The sequence below is a fragment of the Anas platyrhynchos genome, chromosome 26 (assembly GCF_047663525.1).
Source record: "Anas platyrhynchos isolate ZD024472 breed Pekin duck chromosome 26, IASCAAS_PekinDuck_T2T, whole genome shotgun sequence".
Taxonomy (NCBI): Eukaryota; Metazoa; Chordata; class Aves; order Anseriformes; family Anatidae; genus Anas; species Anas platyrhynchos.
The window spans coordinates 1,045,384-1,060,135 of NC_092612.1; the positions used below are offsets into that span (position 1 = coordinate 1,045,384).

The 14,752-nt window shown below is 63.3% G+C and overlaps 1 protein-coding gene across 2 annotated transcripts; it reads right to left on the reverse strand.

The window, feature by feature from the left end:
* Nucleotides 1-1,971: 1,971 nt before the first annotated feature.
* Nucleotides 1,972-12,986, reverse strand: SV2A (synaptic vesicle glycoprotein 2A). 2 transcript variants are annotated; one of them, XM_072028177.1, is made up of 13 exons: nucleotides 12,616-12,986; nucleotides 8,151-8,913; nucleotides 6,631-6,811; nucleotides 6,366-6,517; nucleotides 6,143-6,276; nucleotides 5,916-6,005; nucleotides 5,608-5,718; nucleotides 5,426-5,514; nucleotides 4,700-4,864; nucleotides 4,475-4,608; nucleotides 4,184-4,387; nucleotides 3,384-3,543; nucleotides 1,972-2,252 (listed from the first exon to the last, which is right to left on the reverse strand). In XM_072028177.1, the coding sequence occupies exons 2-13, from the start codon at nucleotides 8,728-8,730 to the stop codon at nucleotides 2,069-2,071; spliced, it is 2,184 nt and encodes a 727-aa protein (XP_071884278.1). In that variant the 5' UTR covers nucleotides 8,731-8,913; nucleotides 12,616-12,986; the 3' UTR covers nucleotides 1,972-2,068. The 2 variants fall into 2 exon arrangements, with proteins under 2 accessions (XP_071884278.1, XP_038024071.2); XM_038168143.2 differs by lacking the exon at nucleotides 12,616-12,986 and having other exon boundaries at nucleotides 8,151-9,292.
* Between the last annotated feature and the right edge of the window lie 1,766 nt (nucleotides 12,987-14,752).

A 14,752-nucleotide genomic window follows, 5' to 3' on the forward strand; every position in this document is an offset into this window, starting at 1 on the left:
TGTTGTTTTTTTCTTTAATTCTTTACAAACATCTAAAAACTACAGCACGGCACGAACTGCATACGGACAGAACTAGGGGTGTGCTCCGAGAAAAAGACCAGCTACAGCGAAATGGGGGGGGGGCGCGAGGAAGAGGAGGAGGAGGAGGAAGAGCAGGAGGAGGAAGATGAGGAAGAGGAGGAGGAGGACGGCACGAGGACGAGATGAAGCTCAGAGGGCTGGGGGGGGGGGGCTCCCAAGTGCTTTTTGCATAGACCTCAGCCTCTGCTCCTTGGTGGGGGGGGGGCTGCTGAGCCTCCCCGGGGTGCCCAAGGTGAGGGGGGGGGCACAGCCCTGCCACCCCCCCCCCCCAATTTTTTTGGGGTCCCGCTTTTTGGGGCGCCGCCGTTGTGCTTTGCGAACCGCTGGGGTGGGGGCTTCTTGTGCTCTGGGCTGGGGTTGGTTTTTTTTTTTTTGGGGGGGGGGACGACAGGGATTGACCCCCCCCCCCTTTTAAATGCCCCCCCCACCGTTCCCTTTTAAAAGCCTAAGGAAGGAAAAATTGGAAAAAAAATAGGAAAAAAAAGGAAGCAGCAAATGGGGGGGGGTGTGCAGGTGCCCCCCCCCACGCTGCAGCCACCATCCCGCACCCCAAAACGCAGCCGTGCCCCCCTCCTACAGCGGGGGGGGGGGGATTACACCCCGGGGGGGGCACATTTATCCTTCTTCCCCCTGCAAATCGACCCCCACCCCACCCAAGAATGGGGCTGGGGCTGCGGGGGGCAGACCCCAAATTCATCCCCAGCGCCCCAAATCGGATAAAGGGGGGGTCTGGGGGGGGGGGTTTGCTGCACCGGGAGGTGCGAGGTGCTGGGCTCTGCACCCCAAAATGGGGCTCTGCACCCCAAAACTGGGCTCTGGATCCCAAAATGGGGCTCTGCACCCCAAAAGTGGGGGGGCTCTGGACCCCAAAACTGGGCTCTGCACCCCAAAACTGGGCTCTGCACCCCAAAATTGGGGGGCTCTGCACCCCAAAAAGTGGGGGGCACACTGAAGCGCCACGCACCCCAAATCGTGTGCTTTAAGGTGGTGGGCACCCTAAAATCCCCCCCCCCAAGGTGCTGAGCACCCTAAAATCCCCCCCCCAAGGTGCTGAGCACCCCAATATTCCCAGCCTCAGCCCTGGGGGGGGGGGGAAACCAAATCACGGCCCCCCCCGACCCCAACCCCACAGCAGAGCCGTGGGCCGAGCCTTCCTCCTCCTCCTCCTCTTCCTCCTCTCTCCCCAGCCCAGCAGGGATTTGGGGGGGGTGGGGGGGGTCCCTCCCCCAGCCCCACAAAGCTGGGGTGCCCCCGACCCCCTCCCCTCGCCCCCCCCCCAGCAGCGAGCAGCTTTGCACAGACGGGGTGACACCGAGAAAAGAAATTTGGGGAGGTGGGGGGGGACTCAAGGGTTTGTTTTTTTGGGGGGGGGAGGAAAAAGGGTTGGGGGGGGGGAGTTAAGTGCAAATGACCGAAAAAAATCCCGAATGCTCCAAGAAGACGTTTCACAGTGTGTAACGAGACTAAGCCCCCCCCCCCCAAAAAAATAAAATAATAAATAAAATAATAAATAAAATAATAAAATAATAAATAAAATAATAAAATAATAAAAAATAATAAAATAATAAAATAATAAAAATAATAAAAATTAAAATAAAATATAAAATAAAATAAAAATAAAATAAAATAAAAAATAAAATAATAAAATAATAAATAAAATCATAAAATAAAATAAAAATTAAAAATAAAAATTAAAAATAAAATAAAATAAAATAAAAATAAAATAAAAATAAAATAAAATAATAAATAAAATAAAAAATAAAATAATAAAATAATAAATAAAATAATAAAATAAAATAAAATAAAATAAAATAAAAATTATAAAAATAAAAATTAAAAATTAAATAAAATAAAAATAAAATAAAATAAAAATAAAAATAAAAAGGAGAGGGGGCGAGGAGGAGGAGGAGGGGAGAGCCGGGATGAGGGGCGAGATAGGGGCTGGTGGAGGGGGGGGGTCCTCTCCCCATTTATGTGTCGCCCCCCCTCACTGCAGCACTTGCCCGCGGGTCTCCGGCAATTTCAAGGCGAGGGAGCTGCCGAGGGCCAGGGCGGTGGAGGCCAGGAGGATGGGCACGGCTTTGGTGATGCCCACGAAGGAGGTGAAGATGCTGATGCCCAGCACGGCCGCCAGCTTGCACAGCGCGTTGAGGAAGCCGAACGCCGTCGTCCTGCGGGGAATTAATTGGGGGGGGTGGGAATTAGGAAGGGGGGTGCCCATCCGGGATGATCTCCAGGGTTTTGGTTCCTTGCGCTCTGTGACTGAATGTTTGTGACTGGGTGCGAAAATCTGGTAGGTGGGCATCAAAATTGTGTGCCCGGCACCCAAAACCTCATAAATTAGACCCAAATCCTTGCACCTGGCACCCAAAACCTCATAAACTGGACCCAAATCCTTGAACCCGGCACCCAAAACCTCATAAACTGGACCCAAATCTTTGAACCCGGCACCCAAAACCTCACACCTGGACCCAAAAACCTCATAGCCAGCACCCAAAATCTCACACCTGTACCCAAAATCTCACACTTGGACCCAAATCCTTGCACCTGGACCCCCAAACCTCGCACCTGGCACCCAAAACCTCTTATCTGGCACCCAAATCCTTGCACCTGTACCCAAAACCTCACACCTGGACCCAAATCCTCATACCTGAACCCCAAAACCTTGCACCTGGACCCAAATCCTTGCACCTGGACCCAAAAATCTTGTACCTGGCACCCAAAACCTCATAGCTGGCACCCAAAAATCTCTTATCTGGCACCCAAATCCTTGCACCTGGCACCCAAAACCTCACACCTGGACCCAAATCCTTGCACCTGGACCCAAAACCCTCATACCCAGCACCAAATCCCCGCACCCAGCACCCAAATCCTCACATTTAACACACAAAACCTCACACCAGGACCCCGAAACCCTGCACCCGGCCCCCAGAACCTTGCACCTGAACCCAAAAACCTCGTACCCAGCACCCCAAATCCTCATACCTGGCACCCAAAACCTTGCACCCGGCACCCAAAACCTCATACCTGGCACCCAAAAACTTCTTATCTGGCACCCAAATCCTTGCACCTGTACCCAAAACCTCTTATCTGGCACCCAAATCCTTGCACCTGGACCCAAAACCTCACACCTGGACCCAAAACCCTCATACCCAGCACCCAAATCCCCTCACCCAGCCCCCAAATCCTCACATTTAACGCACAAACCTCACACCAGGACCCCGAAACCCTGCACCCGGCCCCCAAAACCTTTTCCCTGTCACCCTGCGCCCCACACCCTGGCCCCCCCGGCCCCCCGGCACCTCTTGTCGGAGGGGTAGAGCTCCACGGTGAGCACGTCCAGGGCGTTCCAGGAGGCGATGCTGACGCCGCCGAAGAGGCAGAGCAGCGCGATCATCGCCGACTCGCTGTTGCCGAAGGAGAGGAAGAAGCAGCTCACGCAGGACATCACGCTGGAGCCGGCTGCGGGGGGGTGGGGGGGGGAACAGCGTCAGGGCCGGGGGCACCTCGCACCCCCCAAAAAAGGGGAGAATTAAAGAATTGGGGAGCTGGAGGGGTTGGGAGAGAGCTGCGGAGAGCATCGGGTCCCCCCTGTGCCAAAGGTCCCCCCTGTGCCAAAGCCGTTCCCTAGAGGGGGTGCCCGGGGAGGCGTCCAGATGGGGCTCAAAAACCTCCAAAGGAGCCCCAAAATCTCCCTGGGCGGCCCGTCCCAGTGCTCCGTCAGCCTTACTGGGAAGAAACTGGTGCAGAAAGTCCTGGGCTCCGTTTTATGGCCGTCGCCCCTTGTCCTGTCCCCGCAGGGCGCTGAGATGAGGTTGCCCAAACCCCTGTGCCCCCCACCCCACACACTGAGATCCCCTCTCAACCTCCTGTCCCCAGGCTGGCCACCCCCAGATCCCAAAACCTGGAAGATGCCCCAGGCCCTATAGCACCTTTATGGCCTTCTGCTGACCTCATCCCAGGACCCCCCCATCCTTTTTGCGCCGGGGAGCCCACAACGGGCCACAACTCCCCACCTGAGGTGCCTGAGCGCAGCATCACCTGCCCACGGTCCAGGACCCCAAAAAAAAAACCTGGTGGGGATGAAATTGGGGGTGCCCACCCAGCATGCGGAGGCGGCCGATCTTGTCCATGAGTAGGGCCGAGACGATGTTCCCGGGGAGCACGGCCAAGGTGCCCAGGAAGCTGACGAAGTAAATCATGTAGGCGTTGTTGTCGTCGCTGAAGTCCAGCTGGCAGCCCTCCTTGTTGTGCAGGAAGGTGCTGTTCAGCACCCGGCTGTTGATGAACTTGTACTCGAAGAGATCTGCAAGGGGGGGACCCCAAACGGGTCGTAAAAGGGGCGGCGAGGATCGAGGGGGGGGTTCTGTGCAGCCCCCGTCCCCGCTCGTACCCGTGTTGTAGAAGACGGTGGAGATGAAGGTGCAGTTCTTGAAGAAGGTGTTGCTGGAGGTGATGTCCTCGAAGTAGCACTCCTCGAACAGCGAGTCCTCGAACGTCACCGACTTCATCTTCAGGCCGATGAACCTGGGGATGGGGCAAAAAGAGGGGGGAAAAGGGCTCGCTGCCGTCCCCCGAGCCCCCCGTCCCGGTGTCCCCGTCCCCGGCGGCCACGCACTTGTCGTTGAAGTACTCGCCGCCCTGGTGGATCTGGTTCTCCAGGGTGAAGTTGAAGGTGAAGTGCCGGACCTTCTCGCGGGTGAAGAGTTTGGTGCGCGAGGCGTACTCGATGTTCTGCAGGTGCTTGATCATGTCCGGGAACCAAACCGTCAGCCCGTAGTAGCTGCGGGGTGAGAGAGAGGGGCTGAGCCCGGCCGCCAACAACCCGGCCCCCGGCCCCGTGTCACCATCCCCGTCCCTGTGCCACCATCCCCATCCCCATATCACCCTCCCTGTCCCCATGTCACCATCCTCGTCCCTGTTCCATGATCCCCATCCCCATTACACCATCCCTGTCCCCATGCCACCATCCCTGTCCCCATATCCCCATCCCCATCCACGTGCCACCATCCCAATGCCCATGCCACCATCCCTGTCCCCACAACACCATCCCCATCCCCGTGCCACCATCTCTGTCCCCATGCCACCATCCCCATCCCTTTGCCACCATCCCCGTCCCCATATCCCCATCCCCATCCACGTGCCACCATCCCAATGCCCATGCCACCATCCCTGTCCCCATGCCACCATCCCAATCCCCGTGCCACCATCCCCATCCCCATATCCCCATCCCCCTGCCACCATCCCCGTCCCCACATCCCCATATCCCCATCCCCATACCACCAGCTGCCCCCACCCATGGGTGCCTCCCCCCATTTCCCCCCCCCCATTTCCCCGGCCCCACCTGAAGGACATGGTGAACCACACGGCCATCATCATCAGCGTGATGCGCCGGTACTCAGGCGCGAAGCACTGCTGGAAGTTGCTCCAAACCTACGGGGAAAGGACAGGAGGTGACAAGGGGACACCGCAGGGGGACAGCAGGGCCACCCCCCCACACCCCCCCACACCCCCCCAAGTCCCCACCTGCTGCGAGAGGTTGAGGAATCGGACGAGCCAGCGCCGGTACCACGTGCCGGTGTCTGACTGGATCTCGATGAGCTCGTCCTCCCGCTTGATGGTCTTGATGTGGGTGACCTGCGGGTGCGGGGGGGGGGGACGCTCTGGGCACGGTGGCCGTGAGCCCAGCCTCGTGCCTCAGTTTCCCCACCCGCTGATGTAGAGCTGCACCCCTCTCCCACCCTCTCCACGGGGGTGCTTTTCCCGGAGGTGGCAGCTGGGGGGTGGCGGGGTGGGTATGGGGGTGTGGGGGTGTGGGGCGGGGGGGTTCTCACCGAAAAGACCCTCTCGGGGTGGCCCTTGGCCCTCATGTTGGTGTCGTGGACCTGCTTCAGCACCATCCAGGCCTCGTCGTGTTTGCCGTTCTGCAACACAAAACCCGGGTTCGCCCTGGGACCACCCCTGCCCCATTTCCCCCCCACCCTCCATCCCCAGCACCCATTTGAGGCTGGGTTGGGGGGGGACGGGACACCCCCAGCACCCCTTTTCCAGCTCCGGTCACCTCCAGGAAGAAGCGGGGGCTCTCGGGCATGGTGGTGAGCGCCCCGATGGCGAAGACGGAGGGGAAGGCGCAGACCAGGACGAAAACCCTCCAGCTGTGGAACTGGTACGCGGAGCCCATCTGGAAGCTCCAACCTGCGGGGAGGGGACGGGATGGGACCGGGGGGGGGGACACGGAGGTGGCACCGAGCCCCGGAGAGCCCGGCGAGCGCCGGCGCCCTTACCGTAGTGGGGGATGATGGCCCAAGCCATGGCCGAGGCGTAGATGCCCCCGATCATCCAGAACATGCAGAGCCAGCTCAGGTGCTCCCCGCGCTTCTCCTGCGCCAGGAACTCAGAGAAATAGGAGAAGACGATGGGGATGGAGCCGCCGATGCTGGGGACGGGGGCAGAGCGGCCGTCAGGGGAGGCTGAGGAGATGGGGGGGGGACACAAACACACACATGGACACCCCCCACCTCCTCCCAGGGCGCCGTGCCCCCCCCTTACCCCACGCCCGAGAGCAGCCTGCAGAAGAGGAAGGTGCCGTAGCCTTGGACGAAGGAGGAGAAGAAGGCGAAGACGCTGTTGACGGAGAGGGAGATGAGGAGGCACTGCCGTCGGCCCAGGCGGTCGGCCAGCCCGCCCCACAGGAAGGCGCCCACCATCATGCCCAGGTACACGATGAGCCCTGGGGGGGGGGGACAGGGGACACGGGATGGGGGACACGGGGACAAGGGGGGGGACACAGCGGTGTCAGCCCCTCAGCCCCACGCACCGAGGGACCCCCGGCACCGGCGGTGCTTGGGGCGAGGACTCGGTACTGGGGGGTGCTGAGGGGGTGCAGGGGGCAGAGATCCCCCCCCCAGCATAAACCCAGAGCCCCCCCCCCTCCTCTCATTGTCTGCATCCAGCCCCCCCCCCCCCCCTCCCCTCCTCCTGCCCTGAGTTTGCCAGGTCTGGGCGGGGGGGGCACACAATTACACTCGGAATTTGGGCTGCAATGGGGGGGGGGAATGGGGAGGGGGGGGTGCCGCAGTGCAGCCAACGCAGCCACCCGCAGCCCCCCCCCCCCCCCCAGAGCACTCAGCGTCCCCTTATCAGCCCCGAGCAGGACCAGGGAGATAAGCCTGCGGCTCCGGGGGGGGGCACGAGGCACTGCCTGGCTGCGCAGTGATGCTCACCCCCCCCTCCGGCTGCTGCCTCTCCCCCCCCCCAGTTTTCCCAGCTGGGCCCAGTGTGGGACTGGGAGGAGGAGGCTGGAGGGAGCTGGATGCCCAGAGAGCTCCTGAAACCCCCCCATGTCCCCAAATCTCCTGTGTCCCCCCCCCATGTCCCCTGTCCCCTCCCGTGTCCCCCCCCATCCCCGAGTCCCGCTTGTCCTTCAGGGGGAAGGACACGCACACCCCCCCCACCCCATGGCCTCCCACACTTCCTATGTGCCCCAAATCCCCCCAAATCTCCCCAAATCTCCCCAAATCCCCCCCATCCCCATCTCCCTCCCTGTCCTCCCACACCCCTCCCCCTGCTCACATCCCTGTGTTTCCCCCCCCACACACATTCTCCTTTCTGCTCCCGTGCCCCCTATATGCCACGTCCCCCCACATCCCCCCCACTCGATGTCCCCCATGCCCCCTCTGCCCCTCCCCGTCCCCTCGGTGTCCCTCCATGTCCCCTTATCTGCTCCCCCCCCCATACCCCACGTCCCCTTCCTTGTCCCCCTCTCTCCTCACGTCCCCCACACCCCATTTCCCTCTCCGTGTCCCCCACATCCCAGCTGCCCTTCCATGCCCCCCTACCTTCTCTTGTCCCCCTCCATGTCCCCTAATCTGCTCGTGTCCCCATACCCCATGTCCCCACACCCCATATCCCCCTCCGTGCCCCCCCACCTCCCAATGTCCCCCATACCCCGCTGTCCCTCCCTGTCCCCCTACCCTCCCACTCCCCCCCCTCACTCCCCTGTCCCCCCACATCCCCTCCCTGCCCCCTCGACCCCACCCCTGTCCCAAAAGCCCCCCCCCAAGGCTCACCCAGCATCCCCTTGTTGGAGTCGGAGAGGCACATGTCCTTCTCGGCGCTGGGCAGCACGAAGCCCACCACGAAGACCTCCACGCCGTCGGCCATCAGGGCCAGTCCCAGGACGAAGTAGAGGGTCCACTGGAAGCGGCCGTGGCCGCACTCCTGCAGGATCAGCTCGTATTGCTGCGCCAGCTCCTCCTTGTCCTTCCTCCGCTGCCCCTCGGTGTCGTCGAAGGCGCCGGCGGCCGCCTCGGCCCCCAGCCGCTCCCCGCCTTTCATCGAGTCGTGCCGGGGGATGCCCTGGTACTCGCCCTCGTAGATCTCGTCCTCCTCGTCGTGGCCCTCGGTGGCGTCGCTGGAAGCCCCCTCCTCCTCGTTGGCCCCCTCGCCCCCCCGGTAGTAGCCGTCCTGCGGCGGGTAGTCTTCATCGTCCTCCTCCTCCTCGAAGCGGGTGTAGGAGCGCTTGGTGTACTCGTCCTGCATGCGGTCCATGCCCTTGCTCACCTTCTTGGCCGCGTGCTTCTTCACCTCCTTGGCGATGTCCTTGGCGCCCCGGATGAACGCCGTCCGGTCTCGGAAGCTCTCATCCATGGTGCCGGGGGGCTGGGTTTGGGCACCGGTGAGGAATTGAGGCCGGGGAGGGGGGCTCCGCGTCGGGGCTGCGCCCTCACGCCCTTGCTCGGCAGTGGGGTGTTTGGGGCCGGGCGGCGGCGCCGCCACCCATCCACGTGGCGAAGGCTGGGAGGGGGCGCGGGGTGGGGGGGGACCCCAGACCTGGGGAGCCCAGACACAAGCGGAGCCTGCATTAGGTTGGGAATGGCCCCGCACAGCCCCTCCGAGGTCTGCGAGGCCCAAGGACGGCGCAATTTACAGCACTTTTCCTCCCGGTTCAGATGGAGACGGGAGGATTTGGGGCACCTCCGCCCCGTGGTGAGGCTGCAGGGACCTGGGCAGGAGAGCCCGGCTTGGGGTCGCAGGAACAGCTCCAGGGGGGGTTGTCAGCTCTCAGAGTGCCCCCCAACCACGCTCATTCGGAGGAGCAAAGCTCTCGCAGACACATTTCGGCGGCCTTTGGGCACCCGTTGGCCTCGTTGGAATCCAAAGTGGATTCCCCAGTGGCCAACAACGCGGCTGAGCACGGGGCTTGTTCACCTTGGTCCCTTCTCTCCCAGCACCTCCCAGCCTTGGGGCAGTGGTCCTGGGGTCAGCCCTGCTTGGGCGATGCTCCCCATGAGAGGGGGGGGCACACGTTAGGGTCTGTGGGACCCCCCGAGCTTCACTTCCACAGCACCGCGGGGCCGGGAGCAAAAAATAAACGGGGGTGAGGAGGGAGCAAGGCACACGGGAGGCCGGTTTGATGCGGGGAGAGGGAGGATGGACCCGCACAGGAGAATGGGCGAGCCGAAAGCCAATGGGGCCACCTCACCCCTGCCTCAATGGCCCCCCCAAAAGGGACCCCAGTGGGGATGGGGGATCCCTGATGGGGACAGGACCCGCAGAGGGAATCCCAGCAGTGATTGGGATGAGGAGGGTGCAGGTGGGCCCCACAGCCCCTCCGAGCACCCAGGGACAGCCCAGGGGCCCCAGGCCATGGGACCCCCCCAGTGCCTCCCGCTGCTCCCCATCAGCCCATTGAGAAAAAGGCGGCGCCACCTCCTCAATGGGGCCGGGTGGGTGGGGCTGGGCCGGGAGCCAATCAGCTGCGGGGGGGCGTGGCCACCCCACCGGCATCAATGGGGCTGGGGGGCACGGCCCAGCCGTTCGGCCAATCAGCTTCAGGGGGTGTGGCCACGCACCTGCCCTACCTCCCCCCCTTGCCCCTGGCTCGTGGCACCCATAGGGCGAGGGGGTCACGGGATGGGGACATGGGGACAGGGACATGGGGACATGGGGACAGGCACATGGGGACGGGGACCTTGGGGACGGGGTCCTGGGGACAGGGACATGGGGACGGGGTCCTGGGGAGGGGACCCTGGGGATGGGGACAGGGATGGGGACATGGGGACAGGGACCTGGGGATGGGGTCCTGGGGATGGGACCTTGGGGATGGGGACAGGGATGGGGACACGGGGACAGGGACCCTGCGGAGGGGACCCTGGGGACGGGGACCTGGGGATGGGGTCCTGGGGAGGGGACCCTGGGGATGGGGACAGGGATGGGGACCCCAGGATGGGGACCCCGGGGCTCTGTGGGCCCCAGCAGGGCGCATGGTGCCCCCCCAGGGGGTAGGGTCCCGGTGACAGCGAGGGCTTGGGAAACCCCTGCCCATCTCCAGGGGGGTCACCCATCCCACATCCCACCTCGCCCTCAAGGGACAGGGGACAAGGAAACCGAGGGGACATCGGGGACATCGCTGCCACCAGGCCGCAGGCAGCGCGTCCCCGGCGGGTTCAGCCAGGATTGCAAGTCACCGCCAGGAACCAGGCCGGCTCCGGGTGCCAAAACCACCCCGATCCCTCGGGAAGGGCAGGACGGAGAGAAACCAGCACCACGCAGCCTGAGCCACCACCGACCCCACAGGGACCACGAGGGGAACCAGCCCCCAAAAGCCACGGGGGGCCCCAAAACCTCCCCAACTTGGCATCGGTGCCCCGGGCCGGCGATCCACAGCAGGGTGCCGAAGGAGGTTTGGGGCTGGGGGGGCCCTGGGGAGGGGTCCCCAGCCCCGATCCAGGTGCCCGAAGCTCGCCGCGGTGGCAGAGGCGGCGCCGGGGACCACGTGCCCAAGGCCACGTTCCCCGGGGAGGCTTCCAGAAAAAATTTGGCTGCGGCTTCACCAGAGCCTTCGGCCAGAGCCCTGGCCCCGTGCTGCCACCCTGCTGGGACCCCCCCCAACCCCACAAAAGCTCAGCCCAGCCCATGACAGGGATGGCCCCCAGACACCACCGGGTACGGGCACCGCTGGCCCTGCTGAGGGGCCCGTCACGACCCCCCCAACCCCCCCAAATTGCTATTTTTGACCCCCCGGCAGCACAAAAGCCTCCGGGCAGCAGCAGCCACGCGCGGTCAGCGCCGCAGAAGTTGAGCCGCAGGGAGAGGGACGCAGCCGTCAGCGCGCGTGTGTTTGTGTGTCCCCCCCCCCTTCCCCCTGCGCCCCCCCCCCCACCGACAGAGAGAGAGGGGGGACAGGGCACGGCGGCGAGCTAAAATTAGCCCTTCCAAAATAGCCGGGGCCGTCAGCAGCGCTCCCCCCGGGGTGGGCGCCCACGCCGGCTCTGCGCAGGCACCCGGGGACGGTGCGGTGCCGGCGCTGCGGCACGCCACAGCCCCCCCCTTATTCCCTCATTCCCCCCCCCCCCTTTTCCTGAGCTGATTTCTGAATGAAGCCGGGCAGGGACCTCCAGGCAGCCTCAATTCCCTCGGACGCCCACCGCCCTCTGTTCCCCGGCTTGGTGGGGAGCAAAAAAAATCCCATCCTGGGGAGCCCCCCCGGTTGGCTCCTGAAGGCGCTGGAAGGAGCCGAGCCGTGGCCTTGGCAGCGCCAAGGTCATTTTGCCCCCTGTGGGGGCTGCCCCCCCCCGGGTGGCACGGTGACACAGCTCGCAGCAGCAGGGAGCTGGCAAAGGGCGAGGGGAGCAGAAGGGAGGCCGAGAAGCCACCGGGGGGGGGGGGGGGGGACGGGGCCCGTCCGCGTGCACCAAGGTCACCGCTGGGCTCCGGGGAGCCTCGAGGAGCCGAGCTGGCACCATGCAGGTTATCAAGATGAGGGGTTTGATCTCACGAGGCGCCCCGTAGGTAAAACGGGGGGGCCCCAAAAATGCTCCCCTGGCTGCACAAAGGCGCTGCTGGCCCCCTACCCCATCGGTGGCGTTAGCCCGGGGGGGCACTGCCAGCCCCCAGCCAGGCTGGGGGGCTCCGGAGCCTTTTCCTCCTGCCAGGTGCCGGTGATGGCTGCAGCCTTGCCTCGCTGCGCACCCCAAGACCCCCCCCAAAAAAGGGGGTTCCCACGTCTGGGTCCCCCCCGCAGCCCCCGGCCTTTCCGCAGAGCAGCCAGAACATGGCGACAAGGGAGAGGAGTTGGAAACCCCCCCGGTGCCCAAGGTCATTGCCGAGCCCCCCCCTCAGCACCCCCAGGGGGGAGCCAAGGGGCTCCCCCTCCCCAAAACCCGCCGGTGCCCCCAGGAGAAATCTCCGTGCCAGCAACGAAATCCCCGCTGGTGCTGGAGCCCGGCCACAGGGCAGGGATGCCGAGGGGCTACCAAGCACGCACATTAAAATAATAAAAAAAATCAAAAATCAAGACAACCCGAAGCCGGAGGCAAGGTTTTTCAGGACAAAATGGCCACAGCCACGGGAAAGGGGAAGCCGAACCCCTCATCCGTCAGCCGGCAACCCCGAGGATGCTCGGGAAAGGCAGCGAGGAGAGGAGGAGGAGGAGGAAGGCAATCCCCTTCCCCGAAGCCCTTTCTCCTTTTTTCTCCTTTCTCCTTTTTTCTCCATTTTTCTCCTTTTTTTTCTCCTTTCTCTCCCCCTTACCTGCTGCTGCGGCCCCGCTCTCCTCTCCGGTGGCGGGAGGATGCTCCGGCAGGGATGTGGCAGGAAAACAGCTCGCGGGTACCAGCGCTAACGCCGCAGCCTCCGCCACACACGCTGAGCGCTGGGAGAGTCCATTGCAAGAAGGGAGGCAGCAAGAGGGAGGGGGGGGGCCGTGCTACAGCTACCAGCGATGCAGGGCTGGGGGGGGGGCTCTCCCTTCTTCGTTTTTTCGCCAAGGCGCGAGGAGGGCGGCGATGCTCCGACACCCCCAGGGAGATCCCAAGGGAGAGGGGTTCCCGTGCTCCGAGGGGCTGGAGGGGAAAAGGGGGGGGTCGTAACGGGGTGCGAGGTGCTGCCAACCCCCCCTCCCCAACACACGCACACAATCTGAGTCACGTCCTCCTCCGGGGGGATGGGGGGGGGGGAATGGATGGGGGGGGGATTTCGATTTCTTCCGATCAAATTTTGTCCGCCTGGACGGGGCCGCGCGAGGCCCTCCCGTCGTGATGCAGCACAAACGCTCCCGACGGCGCTGGGAGGAGCGTAGGCACTGGGGGGGGGGGGAGGTGGGGGGTGCCCAAACCCCAAATTCCCCCCCCCCCGGTGAAGGATTTGCCCCAGGGGGGGTGAAATCAGCTCTGTAGCACTCCACCCCAAAAAAAAAAACATAACCCAGCTCCCTCTTGGGGGACGCAGGGTGCCCAGGAGGGGGTCTCCCTCTTTTTGGGGGGACCCCAAAAAGCCATGCCTGCTCCCCCCCCTTGTGCAGTGAGCTGGGGGGGGGCGTGCCTGCTCCCCCCGCTCCCCCCTCTGCTCCTTCCCTCATGCAATGAGCTGGGCAGGTCTCAGCACCCAGCAGGACCCTCAGCAGGACCCCGTCCTCCTGCTACGAGGCCGAGGAGCTCGGGGTACGAGCGAGGCCGAAGGCCAAAAGGAGCAGGGCGAGGGGCAGCTCGAGCACCTGGACGGGCTCTGCAGGAGGCCAACGGGGTTGGGGAGTGGGGAAATGGGGTTTGGGGAAGGATTTGGGAAAAGCCCCACAACCAAAGGAGCCCCTGATGGGAACCATCCTACAACAGGGAACGGGGCTGAGCTAAGGGGGGGGGGGGGGCTTCAGCCCAGCCAGGGCTGGTTCTGGCAGTGGGGGGGCTCTCCTAAAATGTGCTGGGTGAGCGCTGCTCCCTCGGGGTGCCACGTCCCACCGAGCTCTGACTCATGTGCCACGCTGCCACCGCGTCCCCTTCCCCTCGGCGCAGCAGCCGGGAGCTCGTGCTCAGCCCCGAGGCTCCCGTGTGAAAAAAGAAAAGCGACACGCACTGCAGCAGGGCCGGGGGGGGGCAGCCTGTCCCTCTCCCCCCAGCTGCTGCTTCTCAGCCTTTCTCCTTTACCAAGGCCTAAAAAAGGCGGGCACGAGGGGATAAAACCCAAGGTGGGCTCTGGTGGCTGCGCTCGAGTGATGTCCCGGGGCACGGTGGCTCCTTCTGGGACGTGCTGGTTTCTTGGGGTCCCCCCCAGGACCCACCTGGGCTGGAGCAGGGCTCTTCCCCACCCTGACAGCTCACTGGAGGGAGGAAAAAAAAGGCATAAAGGCATCTTTTTTTTTTCTTTTTGCCAGGAACAGCTATTAAAATAGAAGCCGTTCCCTCCCTGCGCACACACACACACTGCAGAGGCTTAACCAGCGCGGCAGGCGAAGGTGGCGACGAAACGAAAGCCGAGGGCTGCGCTGCCGACGGCCCCAAATCAGCAGCGAGGGCTGAATCCGGGGCTGGAGCTCCTGCATTCAGCAGCCCCGCTGCTCGGGAGGCAGCTCCCAGGAGGAGGTGGCACGGGGAAAGCGGCTGAAGGTGGTGCTGAGCCTCGCAGGAGGCTGCCAAGGTCACCCCGGCGCAGGAGCGAGCGAGCCACCTCGCTCGTGGCCCGCGTCGAGGTCTGATCGATGGCTGGCGAGCTGCCTCCCTCCCTGGCGCGATCCTCTGCCCCTCCAGGAACACGTTCACAACCACGGGAGCTGGCGGGGATTTTGGGCTTTGGTCACCCAAACATTGGCAGTGAAATCACGGCTGCCGTTTGCTCTCTGCACCCAGCTCTCCGCAGGCAGGTCGAGCACCCATGGGTGGCCCCTCTCGGCTCCTCC